General features: G+C 36.3%; 1 protein-coding gene across 1 annotated transcript in view; it reads left to right on the forward strand.

The window, feature by feature from the left end:
• Positions 1-15,048, forward strand: part of LOC149951479 (uncharacterized) — a 98,862-nt gene extending 83,814 nt beyond the window's left edge. The window contains exons 3-6 of the mRNA XM_090170037.1: positions 8,964-9,141; positions 9,199-10,149; positions 11,084-11,494; positions 14,031-15,048. Coding sequence (XP_090026163.1) covers positions 8,964-9,141; positions 9,199-10,149; positions 11,084-11,494; positions 14,031-14,069 — 1,579 coding nt within the window. The 3' untranslated portion in view covers positions 14,070-15,048. The remainder of the gene's footprint in view (positions 1-8,963; positions 9,142-9,198; positions 10,150-11,083; positions 11,495-14,030) is intronic.
• The last annotated feature ends 9,101 nt before the right edge of the window (positions 15,049-24,149 follow it).

The following is a 24,149-nucleotide window of genomic DNA, read 5'->3' on the forward strand; positions in this document are numbered from 1 at the left end:
ATAGGATATACGAAAATTACAGAGATATTCCTAAAAATACCCAATATTTATTAATATTTATTAGCATAACAAAAAAAAACTAAGTCCAAACTTTGAATAACTCTCAAGTACCGAATCTAAATAGGAGGAGAAACTTGAAAAATCTACATTAAATAAACAAACAATAAAAATATAGATATCGAAGAAAGCGAACTAGAAATTCAAAGAAATTATTAAAATAAACATTTTAAGCCGGCGTTGAACGGCAACGTGTGGACTTTCACTAGGCTATTTTCCAAACGCCAAGAAAGCCGATGGAAGCCTATACTCTGGCGTTCAGACGGTTGGCAAAGACCATCTAAAATATTCGAAGACTATAGCTATAAAACGGGCTTTACAGCAGAGCTGGAGCGTGAGACGTTAACGCTACAGACCCCAAACAAATGAAATTCTCTTTTATATCCGACGGGAAGTTGAAAAACACTTCCGCGATGCAATTCTAGCGTTCAAAATGCGGAACCCATTTTTCAGAGAAATTTCGTAAAAGAATCATAACAACATCCGTACTGGAGAAAAGCTCTTTTTTTAAAGAAATGAAGATACGCATAATCTGCACTATGGAAGAGGAAAGGGTAAATTCGAAACCAGGGGGCGTCAGGGAGCCAAAAACGTCGTCAAAAAGAACGCAAGAGGGAGCTGTAGGCCCGACCTAGTTTAATCTTTACAAAAAAAAGTTTTCATCTTTTATTCGACTTCAGCGAGAAACCAAGTCAGTAGGGGGGGATAGGTTTAAAATATCAATTCAAACCTTAGAATTTTTTCGAAACAACAAAAAAAAATATATATATATATATACAAGAACATATTTAGGTTACGGAGAACGTATATATATATATATATATATATATATATATATATATATATATATATATATATATATATATATATATATATATATATATTTATATATAAAAATCGTTTTTCTATAAATTTTTCACAAGATAGAATCGAAGAAGCAAACGGTAATGGTGAAAAAGAGGGCACGAAATTCGGCCATTGAAATGTTTATGGAACGTAGTTTTTTTTTACAGCTTACGCCACCGTTGAAACTTCTTAACGGATATATCTAAAGCGCTGATATAAATATGAACGACGAATAAGGAGTCGCCAGTGGCGGCAAGGTTTGAAATCCATAGAAACCGGAAGCTACGACGTAACGAAAGCGAAAGTTGGCTTTTCCTCCGTGACTTTTCAAAGCCATTGCCTGTTTGGGTGTTATCAATATAAAAGGCGGATATACAACGAAAGAGTATTAGATTTCTGATAGGGATTTAGGCCTACCCGATAAATTTCAACCTTTGACAATGGTATAAATTGTGAAAGTACCAAAATAAGGATGAAATATAAAATGGAACGTTCTGAACGATTACGGTTTCAGATCGAATTATTAGATCAAATTTTATCTGATTACATCAAGAGCGATTTGCAAAAAAGTTCCTATTTTTCTTCAAGGTAAATAAAACAACCTAAAATGAGGATTTGCTCCATAAAGTACCCTATTTTCAATTAATCCGGGGAAAAGAACCATTGTTTTAAAATATTTTTATACTTCTGTTATCGATACGCATTAATAGAAACTTAGTTCGAAAGTCATTTTTTTTGGGAATATTAAACACAAAATCACTTTTGCGATAAGTTTTGAAAAACTGAGTCAGCTTTTGGGATTTTAGTTGAATTAAATATTCAAATTTGTATACCATTGGTCACTAATTGATTCCAGTTTTCAAATATTTGGTTCCTATTTTAAAATATAAGTTTTCAATTTTCAAATATTTGGCTCCAATTTTCAAATATTTGGCTCCAATTTTCAAATATTTGGTTCCAATTTTCAAATATTTGGTTCCAATTTTCAAATATTTCTTTCCAATTTTCAAATATTTGGTTCCAATTTTCAATTAGTTAGTAATTATTTTCAAATTATTTTTTAATAATTAAAAAAAAATTAGTATTTATTTTAAAACATTTTGTACATATTTTCAAATATTAAGCTCCTATTTTAAAACATTTTGTACAGATTTTTAAATATTTAGCAGATTTTTAAATATTTAGCTCCTTTTTTAAAACATTTTTTTACATATTTTCAAATATTAAGCTCCTATTTTAAAACATTTTGTACTTATTTTCAAATATTTAGCTCCTTTTTTAACACATTTTGTACATATTTTCAAATATTTAGCTCCTATCTTAAAATATTTGGTTCCTATTTTAGACTATTTGGTTGACACTTTCGAATATTTGTTTCAAATTTAAAAATATACATATATTTTCCCTTATTTTTATCATGGAAATAAAGCTAATTTTAATATTTTCCAGTTTTCGGTGGTAACCTTGAATTACTTTAATAAAGATAAAATTTGATAGAACCTTTTAAATCTGTTTTGCTTTTGAAAAAGAAGTAAATCCGACCAAGACCTTAGAGGCGCGAGGAGAGTTTTAAAACGAAAGGGGGAGGAATAGGGGGAGGGATGAAGGTGACGATGTCGATCCTTTTATCCGTCAGAGTCTCTCACGTCAACTATAGACTCGGCGCCGAAGAGGACCCCCCCCATAGTAAATATATATCCAAAGATATTAGGGCTAAACTCTTCCGCTTTTTTGTCAATAGTTTCGGACTAACGCGATCTACGACACCGATCTCTCTTTCACTCCAGAATCCCCCGCTTACTGGACAGGGTGTTTCGTTCGCTTCGTTTACTTGGAATGGTTCGAGCGCTGAGTGCACGGGTCGAAGTTATTGGCTACACCATTGCTACACTAGTGCTACTCTAGGCTTTCCCAAATAATCAAATTTGAAAGATCGTAATTTTGAAGGTCAAGTTATTTTATTATAAAATTTTACTATATTTTTAAGATAAATATTATGTAAGACGAAATAACCATTTTGAAGGTCAAGATGGCCATATTTATTTCATTGTTTTTTGTAGTTTTTTACTTTATTTTTAAGATAAATATTATGTAAGATGAAATAACCATTTTGAAGGTCAAGATGGCCATATTTATTTCATTGTTTTTTGTAGTTTTTTACTTTATTTTTAAGATAAATATTATGTAAGACGAAATAACCATTTTGAAGGTTGAGATGGCCATATTTATTTCATTGTTTGTTGTAGTTTTTTACTTTATTTTTAAGATAAATATTATTAAAGTTGAAATAACCATTTTGAAGGTCAAGATGGCCATATTTATTTCATTGTTTTTTATAGCTTTTTACTTTATTTTTAAGATAAATATTATTAACGTCGAAACAACCATTTTTAAGGTCGAGATGGTTATATTTATATCAGTTATTTTTCTTATAGGTTTTTACTATATTTTTAAGTAAATATTATTAACGTCAAATTAACAATTTTGAAGGTCGAGATGGCCATAGTTATACCAGTAATTTTTTATTATAGGTTTTACTATATTTTTAAGATAAATATTATTAAAGTCGAAATAATCAGTTTGAAGGTCGAGATGGCCATATTTATATTAGTTATATTATATTATAGGTTTTTAATATATTTTAAGATAAATATTATGAAAGTTGAAATAACCATTTATAACGGGAAAATCACTGGAAACCCCAATGTTTTTAAAAAATTAGTAATCAGGACTGATGTATAACTTAAGTTACTTTTGCATCTCACTATGAGTTAACTAAATAGTTTATATAAAAAATAAAAATTCAAAAGATCTTTTGGAGCAAAGAAACTCAGTTATTAGTGCCGATTCAAAGACTGATTCAAAAACACCGATTAATAGGTTTTTGTGAATTGGCTCAATTGTCAATAGTTTCATAAGTAAATAATATACTTTGTAGATATAAGTATTTATCTTCTTACACTAATCAAAAGAAAAATGGTAAAATTCGAAAAAAATAAAACCACTGGAAAATCGTGAAACAAACTTGTAAATCCCCAAATCTGGGCGAAAATTTGTTCCAAAAATCTAGAAATTAGGGTAAAAAGCATGAAAACGAGCACGAAACCGTGCTTTGAAATCTCAAAATCAGTTTCTGATTTTTGAAATTGTTCGGAGATTCCAAATCCCGTACACAAAATTTGCAAGTGTCCAACCGCACGGATTTCATACCAAAAATATAGTTTATAAATTAGTTTATATGCCTTGGCAATTTGATTTTCATATTTTTCATCGTTAGATGGTAAATATTGAATCATGATTCGATGTATGCTTCTAATGTAATTGAAAATTGCCTCGAAGATTTATGTTAGGTTAGGTTAGGTTATGTTAGGTTAGGTTGGGTTAGGTTAGATATGGTAGGCAACTATTTCACGTCGGGTCTTATCAAGGTTATTTTCCAAAATTAAACCCGGAAAATATCAAATTTCAAGGGAAAAAGGTCTAAAAATACACGTCGGTACGAAATAATAAATATTTAAGACATAGTTTAGTCCAAATTAGATATACTATCGTCACGTAACCTACGATATATAAATATGTATCACTAACGGTATATTGAATGAAAACCGTGCAAAACGCGGTTTTCGGTCGATTGGAATTCGGTTGAATGGTACATTCGGACGAATGGGATTTCGGTCCAATCCACTATTTACTCGAACTAAAACCTTTTAGAATCGCAGGATATAAAACGCCCAGTACAATCCACTAATTACTCGAACTAAAACCTTTTAGAATCGCAGGATATAAATCGCCCAGTACAATCCACTAATTACTCGAACTAAAACCTTTTAGAATCGCAGGATATCAAACGCCCAGTACAATCCACTAATTACTCGAACTAAAACCTTTTAGAATCGCAGGATATAAATCGCCCAGTACAATCCACTAATTACTCGAACTAAAACCTTTTAGAATCGCAGGATATAAATCGCCCAGTACAATCCACTAATTACTCGAACTAAAACCTTTTAGAATCGCAGGATATAAATCGCCCAGTACAATCCACTAATTACTCGAACTAAAACCTTTTAGAATCGCAGGATATAAATCGCCCAGTACAATCCACTAATTACTCGAACTAAAACCTTTTAGAATCGCAGGATATCAAACGCCCAGTACAATCCACTAATTACTCGAACTAAAACCTTTTAGAATCGCAGGATATAAATCGCCCAGTACAATCCACTAATTACTCGAACTAAAACCTTTTAGAATCGCAGGATATAAATCGCCCAGTACAATCCACTAATTACTCGAACTAAAACCTTTTAGAATCGCAGGATATAAATCGCCCAGTACAATCCACTAATTACTCGAACTAAAACCTTTTAGAATCGCAGGATATCAAACGCCCAGTACAATCCACTAATTACTCGAACTAAAACCTTTTAGAATCGCAGGATATAAATCGCCCAGTACAATCCACTAATTACTCGAACTAAAACCTTTTAGAATCGCAGGATATCAAACGCCCAGTACAATCCACTAATTACTCGAACTAAAACCTTTTAGAATCGCAGGATATAAATCGCCCAGTACAATCCATTAATTACTCGAACTAAAACCTTTTAGAATCGCAGGATATCAAACGCCCAGTACAATCCACTAATTACTCGAACTAAAACCTTTTAGAATCGCAGGATATAAATCGCCCAGTACAATCCACTAATTACTCGAACTAAAACCTTTTAGAATCGCAGGATATAAATCGCCCAGTACAATCCACTAATTACTCGAACTAAAACCTTTTAGAATCGCAGGATATAAAACGCCCAGTACAATCCACTAATTACTCGAACTAAAACCTTTTAGAATCGCAGGATATAAATCGCCCAGTACAATCCACTAATTACTCGAACTAAAACCTTTTAGAATCGCAGGATATAAATCGCCCAGTACAATCCACTAATTACTCCAAATAAAACCTTTTAGAATCGCAGGATATAAAACACCCTGTACAATCCACTAATTACCCGAACTAAAACCTTTTAGAATCGCAGGATATAAAACGCCCAGTACAATCCACTAATTACTCGAACTAAAACCTTTTAGAATCGCAGGATATAAATCGCCCAGTACAATCCACTAATTACTCGAACTAAAACCTTTTAGAATCGCAGGATATAAATCGCCCAGTTCAATCCACTAATTACTCGAACTAAAACCTTTTAGAATCGCAGGATATCAAACGCCCTGTACAATCCACTAATTACTCGAACTAAAACCTTTTAGAATCGCAGGATATCAAACGCCCTGTACAATAAGCGATCCCAGCCTTTTCCCTTTTTTCTGGTTGATCCATTCTTGGGAGGAGAGATAGTAGAGGTGACCGTCACCTCCCTGCTACTTTTAAAATCCACACTTCCCCGATCCATGACGGGGTTTTCGACGCTTTAAAATATAAAAGCGACGTATACGGGAAGAGTCGGAAAAGGATATTCACCATTCCATATACCTACATAGCAAATGCGTGACACAACCCGTTTAGGGAAAATATCACCCCTACCGATGACTCACTGACAAAAGCACCCTTTTCACTTTAAATGAAAGAGAATGAAAAAGTATACTTCATAATTTATTTAAGCGTAGGAAGAATCTGAAATAATTTGGCAGCCATAATTGTCAAAATCGATTGCGCGACAATGAGGAGCTCGGTGGCTCGGAGTTTTAATGGCAGCAAGTAGCAACAAACACAGCACCCCACCAGTAACGGCGCTAAGGGTGGGCTGAAGTGGGCTTTAGCCCCCCTGCATTTCTGAGAGGGGCCACATATTTAAATTAAAAGGGCCACATATTCATGATTGTAGACCATTGGACGAAATCCCATTCGTCCGAATGTACCATTCAACCGAATTCCAATCGACCGAAAACCGCGTTTTGCGCGGTTTTCATTCAATATACCGTTAGTGATACATATTTAGATATCGTAGGTTACGTGACGATAGTATATCTAATTTGGACTAAACTATGTCTTAAATATTTATTATTTCGTACCGACGTGTATTTTTAGACCTTTTTCCTTTGAAATTTGATATTTTCCGGGTTTAATTTTGGAAAATAACCTTGATAAGACCCGACGTGAAATAGTTGCCTACCATATCTAACCTAACCTAACCTAACCTAACCTAACCTAACCTAACCTAACCTAACCTAACCTAACCTAACCTAACCCAACCTGAACTAACCTAACCTAACCTAACCCAACCTGAACTAACCTACCCGAAGTGAAAACGAACCAGATTTAAATTTCCCATTCAACTGAATCCCGACATGTTGGCCTATAAACGAAAATACTTTTCGGTTCAATGGGATTCGGTCGAACGGGATTCGGTTCAATGGTACACAACCCATATTCATAATTAAGAGGCCACATATTTTAATTTATGAATTTTCATTATCTCTAGATTTGTTTACTCAAAAAGGTAGTAAACCATAAACATATAGATTCGGGAGGAAGGTAGCGAAAATTGAGATAAAGTTGAAAAGAAAGGGACTTATGGGAATTTACGGAAATATCCCAGGCATGCACGTGTCCCCTCCATGTCAGATACAAGGTCAGTAGGGAGTCCAAAAAACGCGACGAGAGCCGCAACAATAAAACGACCTTGCTCTTCTCGCTTCCTAGAAAATTTCGGTTTTTTCGATTTTACCACTTTTGCGAAATATGGTCAATCCAAGATTCCCGCTAAGGGCCACAAAATTCTTAGGGGCCACAAAATAATTAGCCCACCTGTGAAGAAACCTTAGCACCGCTACCGCACCCCACACAAGAAGAACGTAATCCGTCAACATTCGTGCATTTTCTTTTTGTAAAGTTTTCATTGGTAAGACGCATTAGCGCCTGCTACCGTCGGAATGGGCAAATTCGGAAATTGTCTTCCCCCGCCCGTAAAACGTTCAGCGTAGAGGTTCGTCCAATGAAATTTGTACACACTGCGTTAGCGTGTTTAAAGGCTAGATCATGCGTTCTCCTTGTGTTTGTTGCTCCTAGATGGCAGTAGCTTTCCTTTTCAACTAATATTTTTCAAGAGATGCTACGATTGTACTAGGAACCTTTTAAAACCCGAAACAGATTTCATTAGCGAACTTTAATTTTCAGCAAATTAAATTTAACTTCCACTGTTACTAAAAGGTTTAATGTGATCAGCTGTCCTGCAGTTTATTTCTCAGTAAAATAGTTAAGAAGAGACTATGATATGCAGTCTCGAAAATTTTCAGGGTAGTTATTTCATTAACCCTCTAGTTATTGTGATAATAATCTTAAACTTGTGTGAAGAACCAACTCAAAATCATACATTTTGACACTTTTTAATCAATTTTTAAAAACAATAATGGTAGATAAATGGATGTTTCTCTTTATTTTGTTAAATAAGTAATAGCTTAAAATCTGTCTAGATTATATTTCCAAGTTAAGCCCTTAATTATTTTATAAAACGATGTTTCGAAACTTGCAGGTTAAAGTGAGATGGCGAAGTGGTTAGCGCTCGCTTTGATCCCAGCTTGTGGCACTGGGAGTTAGTCTTTCTGCGTTAGCCTCACGGGTTAAAGGATTTTTCACCGAGTTCTTCAGTTTCCCTTTCCCTAAAAACTTGTTGAGGTTAACGGTAATAGTTAGTGTAGGGAGTTGTTGGCTCGCGTGACTTGAAGGCTTGCCACCACCCTCCTGTGCACCGTAACCGGTCACCTGAATTAATGGCATTAAAAGTCGCTAGATGATTTGGGACCAAAGTATTAGCTTAGCTGATCATTATATTATTATTCCTAACCTCAGGTTAGATAGCAATTATGTGAGCCACATACCCAAGAAGCTTGAGCTCAAAAGTACAAATCTAATTTTAAAAATATTCACTACCTAAAAACTCAATGTTATCTTCAATTCCACAAAATTTCTTGCGTGATTTAGTAAATAAAGTTCTTACCACATCTGGTGATAGTAGCCGTTTCTGTTTTCACACAGGTTTTCCCTTATCTTTCAGCCGTTCAGTAAATAAATGACTCAAGCAAATTATTTCTCGTGACAGATACAACAGAAATACGACACGCGACGGGATGGAGCGTCTTCGAGGGTTCCCTTCGATTGTGGTTCTCTTATTCTACTTCTGCTGCCGCTTTGCCGAAGTGATCGGCCTCTGTCCAGCCAGATGTCACTGCGACGACGAAGTACTGCAGGTGCTTTGCGAAAGCGCCAATCTGGACGTTGTAAGTAATCAACAACTTGTCTTCAGGCGCATAGCGTTCTAACTTTACTCCTGAAAGGTACCAATTACGCTCAACCCGGACTTGCGAGAGCTTCATTTGAAGAACAACCACATCAAGAGCATCATGACGTCCTTCAGCGTTTACCACCATCTCCAGTACTTGGACATGTCCAACAACCAACTAGTGACGCTGGGACAAGGCAACTTCATTTTCCAGAAGGAGTTGAAAGTGTTGCTAGCCAATCGCAACATGATCTCGTCCTTGGACAACGAGACGTTTCGCGGTCTCGACAATTTACAAGTGCTTCACTTAAACGAAAACTTTCTGGGTGATTTCCCGGACGGAGTCTTCTCTTCGCTGACCAAACTGGAGAAGCTGGATCTGTCCCGGAATCGGATCTCGGTCTTGGGTTCCAGAGGGTTCGCGGGACTTTATAACTTGAGGACACTTCTTCTGAGGGACAACAAGCTGGAACGCGTCCCGACCGCCACCTTTCAGAATGTACCCAATCTGTTGTGTTTGGACTTGGGTCTCAATTACTTTCGAGAATTACCCAGCGCGTCTTTCCACCATCTGAGCGATATGGAAGAACTATTTCTGGATGGGTGCGGAATTCGTTTAGTGAGCGGTGACGGCTTAGCCGGACTAGGGTCGCTAATTAAACTCAAAATCCACGATAACGAGTTGGAAGCGTTGCCGGTAATGGTGTTCGTGGACGTGCAGCGCCTGGAGGAGCTGTACATCGGACAGAACATGTTCGATGAACTGGTGCCGGCTTCCTTCCCAAACTTGAAGCACTTGAAGACGGTGGTGATCAACGGCGCTAAGAACTTTCGTCGTCTGCACGCGGGCGCCTTCTCCGAGAACCCCAACCTCGAGAGAATCGTCCTGAACCACAACACTCAATTGCGAGCCATCGACCCCGGAGCGTTCGCCGGCTTGCCCAATTTGCGATACGTCAGTCTTCGGGCCAACGGATTCTCCACCGTCGACCACTCGCTCCTTCCGGTAAGAGTCTCTTCATTCCAACTAGGAGCAACAAACACAGCACCCCACACAAGGAGAACGCAACCCGTCAAAATTCGTCCATTTTCTTGCGTACAATTTTCATTGGTTAGACGCTTTAGCGCCTGCTGCCGTCGGAAGGGGAAAATTCGGAAATTGTCTTCCCCATTTCCGTAAAACATTCAGCGTAAAGGTTCATCCAATGAAATTTGTACACAACACTGTGTTAGCGTGTTTAAAGGCTAGCTGCGTTCTCCTTGTGTTTGTTGCTCCTAGATTCGAATATTTATACTTTTTAAAGTAAGTTATCTCGATTTTAAATGGCAGGAAATCTCGTCTCAATTAACAAATGAAAATTTGATGAATATTAAATTTAAACTAGTTTTGATGTTGAGGATTAACAAAAATATTCATTTACAATGGAAAGTCAATAAACGCAAAGATATCCATAATTAATAACGATTGAAATTGAATATAAGGGTAGCCATAAAACTATCAAGGCCCCCCTAAGTTTGAATTGGGCATAAAGGCGCCTTTATCAACCAATAAATAGGCGTGGGAGAAAAAATAAATAAAATTTCCGCTACCTGGTGGAGAAAAAGAGCAAATACTCCTAACCCCTCTCCCCCTACCACCTTTACTACCTCTTGTCATCCGGTAGCATGCATTGGTGGATTTCTGTATAAATTTCAGTTTTTTACCACCAGGTGGATTCAAGTAACCAGTTTGGCCAGTCATTAGCCTAACGTGAAAATCCAATTCGTTTCAAACTTAGGGGGACTTTGATAGTCTTATGGTGTATAATGTTCATCCTTTTCGATTATGATTGGTTCAAAATGAATTTCACAATGCTCTAGCCGTTCGAATAATTAATATTTGTTTCGATTACGAGTCACGTGACACCTGTACAAATTGCGCAATCTTCTATCGTTCTTAGTGGGACGAAGTGGAGATGTTAGACGTGCGTGACAACCCGTTGGTTTGCAACTGCAGCTTGTTGTGGTTGAAGATGTACTTGCAGTCGTCCAACTCGACCCTGCACTCGGAGATGGTGCACGTCTTGTGCAGCGAGCCCTCTTCTTTGGCGGGCATGCCCCTGGTGGAGTTGAGCACCGGCGACTTGGACTGCGATGCCGATCGCGCCCGCAGGCAGATCATTCTGGGAGGGGTTATCGCTGGAGCCGTAGCGGCCGCCGCTCTCGTCACCTTGCTATTTAGATTCAGAGACAGATTCTCGAGGACATTAAAGGCCAAGTGGACATCGGGGAGGAAGGAGCCCCAGTACCAGAAGACCAACTGCGGGGAAGACGAGAACGCCATGTTGCCAACCTCAGTCTCCCATCACTGCGTAAGTAAAGGTTCCATTTGTTTTAAAGGCACCCCTCGTGGTAGAGATGAGTCCTGGGCCCGCTAATGGGTTTTCGGTATCCCATATTTTGATGGGTCAGGTCGGGGTGGGTTTAAATTTATAATTTTTTTTCGGGCTGGACCGGGTCGGGCTTTTATTTAAACGGGTCGGATCGGGTCGGACTTTTTATATATTAGTGATCGGGCCTTCAAGTTTCTATTTTATTTGCAACAGCAAATCTCTACATACAGAAAGCGAATCATTATCACATGTTAAGAATGCTCTGGGCACGTTCACTAATTTTAACCGTTTCTCCAAGAGCTCCAAGCGCCATCTACTGACAAAATTTGAATCTGGGAGGCTGCTCTAGCATTTACATGGAGACATCCCGAAGTGTAACCCACCGATTTGGTTCAAACTCGGGGGATTGGTAGACCTTCGTGTAACTTGAAAAATCCTAAAGGGAATTTATCAATGGCCAACCATTTTGCCATGGCAACGAAAAATATTTTTGACAACAACAAATGGAAATTTTCCCATTGAAAATAACATGGGATTCTGACCGATTTCTAGGACCCCCTGTGAAAAAGTTTAACAAATTTAAAAATTTCGAAAATGCCAAAAATGTAAAAAATTGATAAAAATTAATAAAAAAAAACATCAAAATTGATCAACTTTTGATCAATTTGAGGTCAAAATCCCATGTTATTTTCAATGGGAAAATTTAATATTTTGTGTTGTCAAAAACTTTTTTCGTTGCCATGGCAAAACGGTTGCCCATTGAATAAATTTCCTTTAGGATTTTTCATGATACATGAAGGTCTACCAATCCCCCGAGTTTGAACAAAATCGGTGGGTTACACTTCGGGATGTCTCCATGTTAGTACAAGTGTATGCTATAAACATAAAAAGCACAAGTGTTTTGGGTCAGGTCGGGTTTCAATTTTGTATTTTTTAATAGGGTCGGGTCTGATCGGTCTTTAAAACTAGCGCGTGGTTAAAATTTAGCCGACAGTAGAAACACCCAGCGGGAAACGGTTAAACGGTCCACTTAACTGTTGAAATGCTTCGTCGTGAAATCAAAAAATAAAATTAGAATATAGATAAAACACGAAATTATACGTAAATAATTTTTTTTATTAAAAATAAAAAAGACGGGAAAGCCCCCTAGTTTTGTACATTGACATCTTCCGCTTTAATTATAATTATAAAATTCATTTTCGTAAAGCTAAATTTAGGTTTACTTTTTAATTTACCGAAAAAAGATATTCGAAACCTCATTTGCTAATTGGAACAACTAGTTGTCATCATTTCTTATTTATACCGCATTAGTGGCGTGGAAACTTAAATATCTATCACCAGAAGTTAATAAAATATCTCTTACAAGAGAAGTATCAATTAAAACGAAACGTGTACCTTTGCGAGCTCGGGGGATATTTACTTATATTAAAATCCTGTTATCATCATAGATATAGGAAACGTATATAAAGGTCTAGATAAAATATTTCAAAGGGAGTGAAGACGGAGGTGGCAGCTAGCAGAAACACGTAATTTCTGCAGGCTATCCTTATAAGGCACTTAGTACTAAAATGCTAAGAGAGCTCGCGCTCTTGGCAGCACCGTAACCAGGATTGGATTTCAGGGTGGGCACGCAATGGAAACAAATAAAAAAAATAAAAAACTGTACATACAACCATACGGTTCAGGGTGGGCACGGCCCGACCGCCCCCCCCCCCCCCTGGTTACGGCCCTGGCTCTTGGTCACGTGCCTTCCTCGGTGTCTGCTAGGTGTCAATTCCGTATTTTATGTTAGGCTTAGACGCCCCGAAATTTATCTAGACCTTTATATACATTTCTTATATGTTATTGTCTTAGAAAGCCTTATAATATAATATATTTTACCTAAAAATATTTTTCTTACGAAAAGTATTGTGAAAAGTTATCGAAATAACATTCACAGCAAAAGGAGAAATATTAAAAAGCTTCTGGTGGTCACTTTTAGCAATCCATCCATTTAAGGGGGAAGAATTCAGTAAAAGCCTCTTTTTCGTTCAAGCTGAACGTTTCTGTTTTAACATTTACATAATTGAATTATATTTTTCTTATTAGGCTGAACCTTCCTTTAGTGCTTAAAATAATTTTGATAATTCTAATATTAATAGTTAACGGGACATAAGGTCCTAACTAAAGGGTAGGTTAGGCGCTTACCCAACTTGTTTAGCTCCGGGGGTCCGAATTAAAACGTAATAACTTAATTACTTTTCAATTTAAACTTGTCAAAATTATTTTAAGCACTAAACAAGAGGCTGTTCTATACTTAAATATTAATTTTATAAGTTAAAGTACAAAATTAAAAGAGTTCAGCTTGAAATAGCGTGAAAGTAGACAATGACCACTGTAGTCTTCCCCCTTAAAAAGGAGGTGAAAGTGAGACTAAAATTGAAAGTGTAATTTTAATTAGAAAATGGAAGAATGTTCTCTTGTTTAAGTAGCGTATCAAGTTAGCAATTTAAAAAACAGCCCAATTTATTTTCAGATGGAAAAGTCCGCGTTCCGATGCGAGCTGCATTTATAGCCCAAACGCATTGAGGATTCACAAAGATTTCCCGAAAACAAAATGAAATGAAAAACCAAAACAGATGAAAGGGAAAAAAAGAAAATACATTTTCAATGAGAAGAAACAACGCCATCTTCATCCTGACTCTTTTCTTCCCGAGTTAATTAGGAGAAAAGCCTTCGTCGATAGATCAAAGCCAAGAGTGATAGAAGTATATCCCGAAGCTAAAAAAACAAAACAAGAGGGATTTCAATCGGTTTAAAACGCCATCTAGTGGCAGCGACTCGAAACGTCTTTATAAAGGACAAATAAATCCAAAGAAAATATCCGCCCCTATAAACAAGAAAATGTATAACGTACAGTGTAAAATGAGTAAACATGGATTATATTTGTCGAAAAAAAATTGTAACTTCGTTCTAAGCGGTAAGCTGTATCGAGTTTCAAGATACCCAATACATTTTTTTTGGCGTTTTTTCTTTTTAAAGTATTAATTTTGTGCGTGATTTTTTTTCGATGTGAACGAGACTGTGGACGTGTTCGCACTAATTTTATTTTATTTTCAATTTTGGACTAAACTTCAGAAGACGTCGTAGATTTTTAAGGACATTGGGCGCTTTAATTAAGACTGAAAAAATGTTATTCTTTTTCGTTTTTTTTCACACTCCCTCCGAGTATCATATATAAAAGCGAAGATTTACCGTAGTGAGATTCAAAAAAAATAAAAAAAGTCGCGTTCGTATTTATAGGAAAAAAAATGATCAAGATTATCCTCTGCAAAAAAGGGCGCGTTCACATACGACATTCGGCGGTTTGATTAAATGAAATTTCAAAGCAAAAAAAATATAAAATTCTAGACTAGTCACTGATATCTAAACCTTTCGCGAACTTCTTTTAAGAGGATAAAAAAAATTAATAATGAAGTGAAAATTTACAAATATTACCCGCCAGATGGCGTGACTATGTACAGGTCCGTAATATTTCGTGTATAAAATATATTTATGGGTTTATTTACAATAAGAATGTCGCATTTTTTTCACATATGTCGATGAACACGTTACCATTATTATACTTTCTTAATTTTAACAATTTAATGTAAGTACCGTTCAGACTATATGCGATTTTATTGGCGCCAAATTAGTTGTTCATATCATGGATAGTAGATTTTAGAGGATCGGTAAAAAGCCTGGTTTTTAGCCCCTGTAAACCAATCACACTAAGGAAGTCGTCCAAGGTTATTAAAAAAAAACAAGTATCGCTAAGAGTGGACGATACTGTTCGAAAAAAGAAAAAAGATAAACACGAAGTACATTTTTACGTCAAAAGGTATTTTTCCACGTTCTAAATGTCAGTTGATAGCTTTTATTGAATTAGAAAACCAAAAATAAAAATTACTAAAATATAAAGCGCAAAAAATTACGTAACAATATCAACCGCATTAGATTGCCATTTTGAAATTTTAAGATCACGTGGTACAAACGACCTTGCAAGACTCCCTCGTAGTCTCTCGAGCTGATTGATACGCGGGGAGGAATAAAATGCACTGTGGAAGTGTATCGAAAACCTGTCCTCTTAATTTACTGTCCATGTTTATATCCATGTACCAATTAGTTGGTGAGCCTACGCAGTTAGCACTTTCATATCAAACAATGTATTTTTCGGGTAACAATAGTACCACAATTGTCCACATGAGTGTTAAAGCAACGGCGGTATATAAATCTTTAGAGCGTGTGTATGTCGGCTCAATCATTGCCACCTGTATTTTGATAAGACCCTGGCGAGGGACCCTTGTTATTAGAGATGGCAATGAATCTATACGATTCTTCGAAAAACCTACTTTACTGGAGAGAGCGTAGTGCCATCCGTGATTTTCACATGCTATTTTACGTAGAGAAAGTTTAAATTTGAGTTGTGAAAAACATTTTTGGTTGCCATGGACGAATGACCATTGAAACTTTTCCCTTTAGGAGCTTTCAAGGTACATGAAGGTCTACTTAACCCCCGAGTTTGAAACAAAATTGGGAAGAAACACCTCGGGATGTGTCCTTGTTAGTAAACCAACATCTGGATCAAGGATTTTGACACTTTCAGGAAAATAATCAAGCCCAGGTTGTATTTTTTTAATTAAAGGGGAACGGCCAAGCTTTTCCAAATATGGCCTTATTTCCGTATCAAAAGATAAAGAAGACGTTCAATATACTAACACGTACCTTATTTTGTCTTGAAAACAATAGCTTTTGGCCCAAAAAGTTGAAACGAAAAATAACACCTGGTGTTTGGATTTGAATTTTCGCCGCCATCTTAGGGGCTGCCGCCAGCGCCCCTAACCCCGTATGAGCGATTTGCGAACTATCCTAACTTTTAAAATCGCGCAATTTAGGTTAGGGTCTCTTATAACTGGAACGCGCCGCGCGTGCAAAACTAATTTTTTGCGTCTTCAGCGCGCGCTTTTATGTTGTTTTTCTGTCTCACCGACTTCTCACCAGTTGTCGTGGCGGACGCGCTTTATTTTATTAAAAATTAACCACTCAATACTTTTTGATGCGGTTTTCGACATAAATTTTAGTTTTTAATGGGCTATAGGGCTACCTAACTATTTCAAGTTTGACCGCTCCCCTTTAATTAACCAAAATCATAAATAATACCATGTCCAAATTAATCAACCGAAATCATTTCAAATACATTTTAGAAAACCTAAAAGCTGTTATAGAATTTAGCTTATGGCTCTTTTAACCTATCGAACCCCAGGGGCAGGTCACTTCCTTGATTAACGACGCACCCCTCGAAATATTAAATCCGATTTAATCGTGATTATTTTGATTAAATTCAATTTAATCACGATTATATCTGATTTAATCATGATTAAATGATCAAATCGTGATTAAAATGATTAAATCGTGATTAAAATGATTTAATCGTGATTAAAATGATTAAATTTAATTAAAATGATTAAATTTAATTAAAATGATTAAATCTGATTAAAATGATTAAATCATGATTAAAAATATTAGATCTCGTTTAAATCGTGATTATATTTTCTAATCTTGATTAGATTGCTTAAATCATGATTAGATTTTTTAATCTTGATTACCCTGATTTAATCACGATTAATCTGATTTAATCATTTTACTATGATTAAGACGCACCCAAAATGGAAGTGACCTGCCCCTCGATCGAACCTAATATCCTATAAACTTAAAACCCATTGAGAGTGGGAAATTTCACTTTGCTTAAATATATCGTACGTTTCGATATCAGAACGTAGCTTAGCTTTGATCATTTGACAAATATTTAACGGTATCATCGTCTCAAGCTCCAGACACCACCAATCAAACCTTAACGTTTCCGCTATAAATATGACAAAACTTCCTAATACCCCAATTTGGAATAAATCCTAGGTAACGAAAACTTCCTTTCAGCGAGTAAACATTCTCAGACCAGTGACGGGCTTAAACGCTTTTCCTTTGAAGATTCGCGGCTTAATTTAACAATAGGTAGAAAATACAGTTTCTCTTTCATTAATTAAACCAGTATTTCCTTAAATCAACCGCCCGCATACCTGTCCATAACAGTCTACGTAGACTAGAAGCTGGAAAACGTCACAGTCTACGTAGACGCTAGCGATTCTACTTGAGTCTACCAAATAGCCACAGATTCCAATTTACTTGAAAAGGAAAGTCGGGAATCGAGGGCAAATATTAAACCGGAAAAGATTTATAGGGGGATAGAAGTGGGGAGGGGGGCGTAAAGAGAGAAAAGAGGGGATTACCACTTGGCACCCCCCCCCCGCCCCTAGGCACCTCTACCCCTTTGGCAAAAGCTTTAGTCTCTATTTCCTGCAAAATTTCGCCAACTCAAACATTAAATTTCTCCTTCCGATTCGGTTAAGATTCATTGGCCCGCTATTTGCCCGGGCGTGTTTGCGATACTGGCGACTCGCTTCCCCCATTTCCTTCCCCCTCCTTGGCGCTTTACCGATAGATACGTTGGGGGGAAAGGGTGAGCGCGTTTAAAACGATGCCATTTATTCCGCTTTGGCCCGGAAGAGAAAATTTCGTCGATCTCATTTAGAACTCGGCACCGGAAAACTTCAAAAGAGTGCCGGCTACTCAAATCACGATATAGTGACTCTATTTGTGAATTTTATGTTAGGATCAACCTCGCCTAATATGGTTAGATTTCTCAGCGCCGTTTCAACGCGAGTGTAAATAGAAATATAACGATAGTATGGTGAAGATATATAACAGGCCACCTTCGCTAATTAGGAGCTTCGAAAACGATTCGTTAGCGAGTTAAGTAATCTGAACGTTCATGGCATTATAATTTTAAATCGATTTTAATTTTTAATCGTTGGCTGGTAACTTAAATTCTGTACACCGATTACCGCGATTACAGCCTTTGGTAGTGCTAAATTTGTAATCGATTACGTAATCACTTTAGTACAGTCGAAGCCACGGGCTTGTACGCCGATTAAGGATAGTGGTCAACAAGTAAGAAATTCACCGCCATCTTGGAAAATGGCGGATAAAATGAAATCTTTCAAGCGATAGGTGACTTATTTTTAGCCGATTTGGCTGAAATATTTTGTATTGATTGGTCTCAACCAAGAGATAATAAATATTGTTTTCGGTTAAAATTCGTTATATCCTTTAAGGGATAAATGCAGTAATTTTTATCCATTTTATTCTGAGATTGACTACTGGTCAGTCATAGCCACAATATGAAACATTGATGCAGAAACTGAAAAAAATATTTGTCAATTTTGACTTAAATTCTATGATATCAAAGAATAAATGAAAACTCACTTTGTCTAATAGGTGTTTAGCATTTTCAACCAATTGTTTATAGTGAAGTTATTATTTCAACATTCTTCTCTTGAAAATTCAACGCAAGGATAGTTTTCGGTCAAATTATTAAAAATACCAATATTTTAACTATGCAAAATTTCCGAAATTTTACGTGTTAAATAACGAGAGCTCGAGGCTTAATAGTAAATTTTCCAACAAGAGCAAACTTTCGCCAGAATCTCTGAAAAGCAAGTTTCATTCTTATCATCTGCTGACGGACAATAGAAGCCTAAAGCCTAGTTCCCACTTAGCGAAATAAACAATTTTCGCGCTGAAAATTGACGCTCGCGAATAAAATTTGCGATTTTTTTTTTCAAATTTGCCGCTAAAGTCGCGTCTCCGCGGTATCTAGCGAATGTTCTATTTTTCGACTTCCACACCTTGGAGATAGAAAGCTTCAGCCAATCAGAAGACGCGTTACCTCGATCTCTTCCGCTCCCGTCCGTCACTTATTAAGCCTAGGTCTTTAGAAAAGCGGCTCAGCCAACTTGACCAAGATACTGAAGTAAAGGTAATTATCTCACGAATGCAATTATCAACAGGAACATCCAGTTGGTTCATTTTGAACTGATGTTTTATGTTAGGCTTAAAACATTACTAAAAAGCCGCACGAGATGTTTTCAGCGTTTTTAAATTTTCGCGCTAAAGTGAGAACCGCTTCCCCAGCGACCGAAAAAACGCGTTTTTTTCATTGCGCGAAAATTTTATTCGTCCCGAAAATTCGCCAAGTGGGAACTAGCCTTTACGCGGTCCTAAATTTTCGTTCGCTATTTGCTTTAGTAAATAGGCCGTCTCCATCGGAATTTTAACAATTCAGGTAATTCAGGAACAATAGAGGAGACTATGTACACTCCTAACGATCAATTTGAAATGAGGGTTTGGTCAAAATATTATCAAAGAGACAAAGAGAATATTTAAAACACGTGAACCATCCCAATTAAATTTGCATATTCGTATATTCAATACTAGATATTCATAAAGCAAAATTGGAAATCAAAATGCCTAATTAAATTTATTTAATATAAATTTCGAAAATATCGAATTTTTAGGCATCGAAATACCAACGATACGAATTGGACACACCACAATGCCCTTTGAAATTCAAATTTATCTTATTGTGTCATAGTTAAGACAACGTAAAATTTCTGTTGGTACCAGCCTTTCAACTTACACAACGCCACATAACGGGCAAGTTTATAAATTGTTAGACTATAGTGTGTTAAGCAGATGATCTGCTTTTAGAAAACCTAAAGCAACTGCCTAAGAGACAAAAATACAACAGTTTAGGAAATTGTTGTCCGCTAGGTGGTTCTATATAAATAGAAAATTAAAACTCCCTAGGTTATAATATGATCTCTTGTCAAAAATCTTAACGTAGTATCATTATCAGATAATCGAGTATTTTATCTATTCAGTGAAATGACAAGGGTTATAATAGAAAAATACTTCATATGACTTTAACACTAATACGAGTAGCCAGCCGTCCGTCCTTCCAAGTCATATCATCGCAATATTTTTATTTTAAAAGAAAACCAGTTTGCCTCTAGCGATAGAAAATCAGTTGAATCATTTTTTAGTGGAATTTGAAATTTAATTTTAACAAATATTCTTCAATACCAATACACTTCTTAACGTAATGAAATAATATTTTCATTTTAACAAATTACACAAATATTCGACTCATTTTATTTGGTCCAAAAATAAAGATGATACCATAAGTATCGTAATAAAAATAAGTATGACAATTAGCAATCATCATTGTGCATTCAAGGTCTAGTTCAGCAAAAAGCCCCGTATAAGCCAAGGCTAAATAAGCTACTATCAGAACGATAAAATAGAATACTACTACCAATGACGATAAAATGATAAAATACAAAACTATTATCAAGAACGATAAAATACAATACTACTATTAAGAACGATAAAATACAATACTACTATTAAGAACGATAAAATACAAAACTACTATCACGTACGATAAAATACAATACTTCTAGGAAGGACGATAAAATGCAATACTACTAAGAAGGACTATACAAAACAATACTACTATCAAGCACGACAAAAAACAATACTAGGAAGGACGATACAATACAATACTACTATCAAGCACGATAAAATGCAATACTACTAAGAAGGACGATACAAAACAATACTACTATCAAGCACGATAAAAAACAATACTAGGAAGGACGATACAATACAATACTACTATCAAGCACGATAAAATGCAATACTACTAAGTTCGGTTGCAAATCAAAGTCGAAAAACGGGTAAGAAAATTAGCATTAAAACAAACCCGTCATGCTTATATTCTGTTACGGATAACGACACGACCAGTTTTCATAAATATATGGAAATTCGTTTTTTTCTGTCGACTGTCGATTTCCCGCGGAGATATCGGGGCAATCTCGGCATAACGCGGCAAAAGGGGATGTTTTATGTGGGCGCGATGAATAAGCAAAGGGGCAATTGGCGAGGAAGCTCTCGTTGGCTCGCTTTAATCCGCTCGGTTGCTCTTTATTTACAGATAGCCATAAATAACGGCGGGCAATCAAGGCGAGTGATTTCCTCCATGGCTTCGCAAATGGGCCCCGGCCAGCCCCGGAGATGGCCTTCCACTTCGCCCTTAAGCCTGCTACGTTGCGATACGTAACCAGGGATCATATTGGCGCCCAATATCGCGGGTTATAGGCGTGTATAGAGGCAGTCGTACGTGGCTTGAGGTAAAAATGGTTTGACGGGAAAGGTTCTCCACGGATTAGTCTAATGGCGCTTCGGTTTGACTCATACGAGAGCCTTCACTAGCTGTTGCACTCGCCTCTTTTTTTAAGCGAATATTCTCTATCATCGACTCAAATAGCGAAATATGTTTGCCATCCTCGTAGTAGACGCGACTTAATTTAGCAACGGTTCTCTTATTTCATTGGCTGTGGATTACGTCTTTCGGGAGTCTATGAAATTTGGGAATCGATATCAAGGCCCGGTTTTTCTCGGTGATGAATCGTTTAATTTACTTAAGGCTTATGATTGGTTAGGCTAGGTTGGGTTAAGGTTAGGTACAATATATGTTGTGTGAAGGATAAATTGGTAAAAGTAAGGTTAAGGTTAGGTAGAGTAGATTGGCTAATGTTAGGTTAAGGTTAAGTTATGTTAAGTGAAGTTACGGTTAGGTTGAAGTCAGGCTTGATTAAGATAAGGTTAATTTAAGGTTACGTTAGGTTAGATTAAGCTTAGGTTAATTTAAGGTTAGTCTAGGCTAGATTATGATTAGTTTAATTTAAGGTTAGGTTAGGTTAGGGTAAGATTAGTTAATTTAAGGTTAAGTTAGGTTAGGCTAAGATTAGGTAAATTTAATGTTAGATTAGGTTAGGTTACGATTAGATTAGGTTAGGTTGAGATTAGATTATGTTAGGGTAAGATCAGGTTAATTTAAGGTAAGATTAGGTTAATTTAAGGTAAGATTAGGTTAATTTAAGGTAAGATTAGGTTAATTTAAGGTTAATTTAAGGTTAATTTAAGGTTAATTTAAGGTTATTTAATGCTAATTTAAGGTTAGATTAGGTTAAGGTAAGGTTAATTTCAGATGAGATTACATTAAAATAAAGTTGGGTTGAGGTTAGGGTTAGAAAAGGTTAGGTTCGGTTATAATTTTGCTTGAAAATTTACTTACAGATTCATAGCCCTGATAAAAGTTAACCAATTTTAATAAAAGTTTCAATTTAACTAGATCTACCGAGTAATTGTTTCGCAAAAGAACCCTAATTTAAAATTTCCATCCGTGGTCGGACATATTTGAGTTTATTGCAAGCGAGTGTATGAGAACCTTTTACCGTGTGAAGCAAATAAACAGCTAGACTAACATCCAATAATTAAGTACCGAAATTTCACTCAATTTTTTATCAGATTTATAAATATTAAATATCAAATTCATTTTGAAAATCTCTTGAATGAGAACTAACGACTTTTTTTCAGGATTTCAGGATATTTTAGTTTATTATCAATGAAGCCTACGCGAGTTTTACAAGAGTAAATTATGTTCCCATTATGAAGAAAAGGTTGCTGAAGGTGTCATTGAAAATATGCATTTAGAATTTTTACAATTTAATAGAAAATCATGCTCATAAATACTTTATAGAGATATACAAAGTTATCAAGGGAGTATATCCTTTCACAGGGGTAACGCCATTAGATGTTGATATCTGAATATCAGAACTCTCACCAGATGGTACCTAGGAGCAACAAACACAAGGAGAACGCAGCTAGCCTTTAAACACGCTAACGCAGTGTTGTGTACGAATTTCATTGGACGAGCGTCACGAGCCTTTACGCTGAATGTTTTACGGAAAGGGGGAAGACAATATCCGAATTTTCCCCTTCCGACGGCAGCAGGCGCTAAAGCGTCTAGCCAATGAAAAACGTACACAAGAAAATCCACGACTTTTGACGGGTTGCGTTCTCCTTGTGTGGGGTGTTGTGTTTGTTGCTCCTAGATAGCACCAACAATTCTGAAACGAAGAAATTTAAAATTATCCCAAAAAGATAAAGTTTTGGTTTGATTTTTAGTGTTAAATTAGCGCCATCTAGAATAAATAAAAGCATTAAAATTGAACCTTTAATGGCATTTCTTTAAATTATAAATGTTTTACTTTAGATCCATGGTAATTATACAATTTATTTAAATATAAATATAAAAGGACTGCTACTTCATGGATTATAAAAGCATTTTAATACCAAAATTAAAATTTAAAATTTTTTGGGAGCTTTCGGGCCGTGGTCCTTCGTCAGCCAGCATACCATTATTAGTAATACTCGTATATTGGCTGACAAAAGACCACGGTCCGAAAGTAAAAAAAAAATATTTTTAATTTTGATATTTAAATGCTTTTAAAATAAATTAAGTAGCAGTCCTTTTATATATTTTTTTTAAACTAAATCGCTTTAAATGTTTGTTTCCCACTAAAACATATTCCAAAACCCGCACAAACTGGCTTCGAATTATCCGAGAGTACGTCAACCCCGCAGTACCTCATCGTGGGAGGCAGCGCATTCCAACAAGGTGAGGGTATCAGTGACGCGGCCGTACGAGGACGAGATGAAGAGGCCATAGCTGCAACGAGGGGCAGCGAGCCAATGGCTATTAGTATCAATCACCTTTATCGACGCCGGAACACGTGAGCCGAAGAGAGGGGCAACTAGCCTCTTAAAGGGGTGCCCCGCGTTTTTCTCGTTAAGCCTTGGCACGGAGCCCCTC

The sequence above is a fragment of the Leiobunum rupestre genome, chromosome 3, assembly GCF_980474605.1.
Source record: "Leiobunum rupestre chromosome 3, qqLeiRupe1.1.hap1, whole genome shotgun sequence".
Classification (NCBI taxonomy): domain Eukaryota; kingdom Metazoa; phylum Arthropoda; class Arachnida; order Opiliones; family Sclerosomatidae; genus Leiobunum; species Leiobunum rupestre.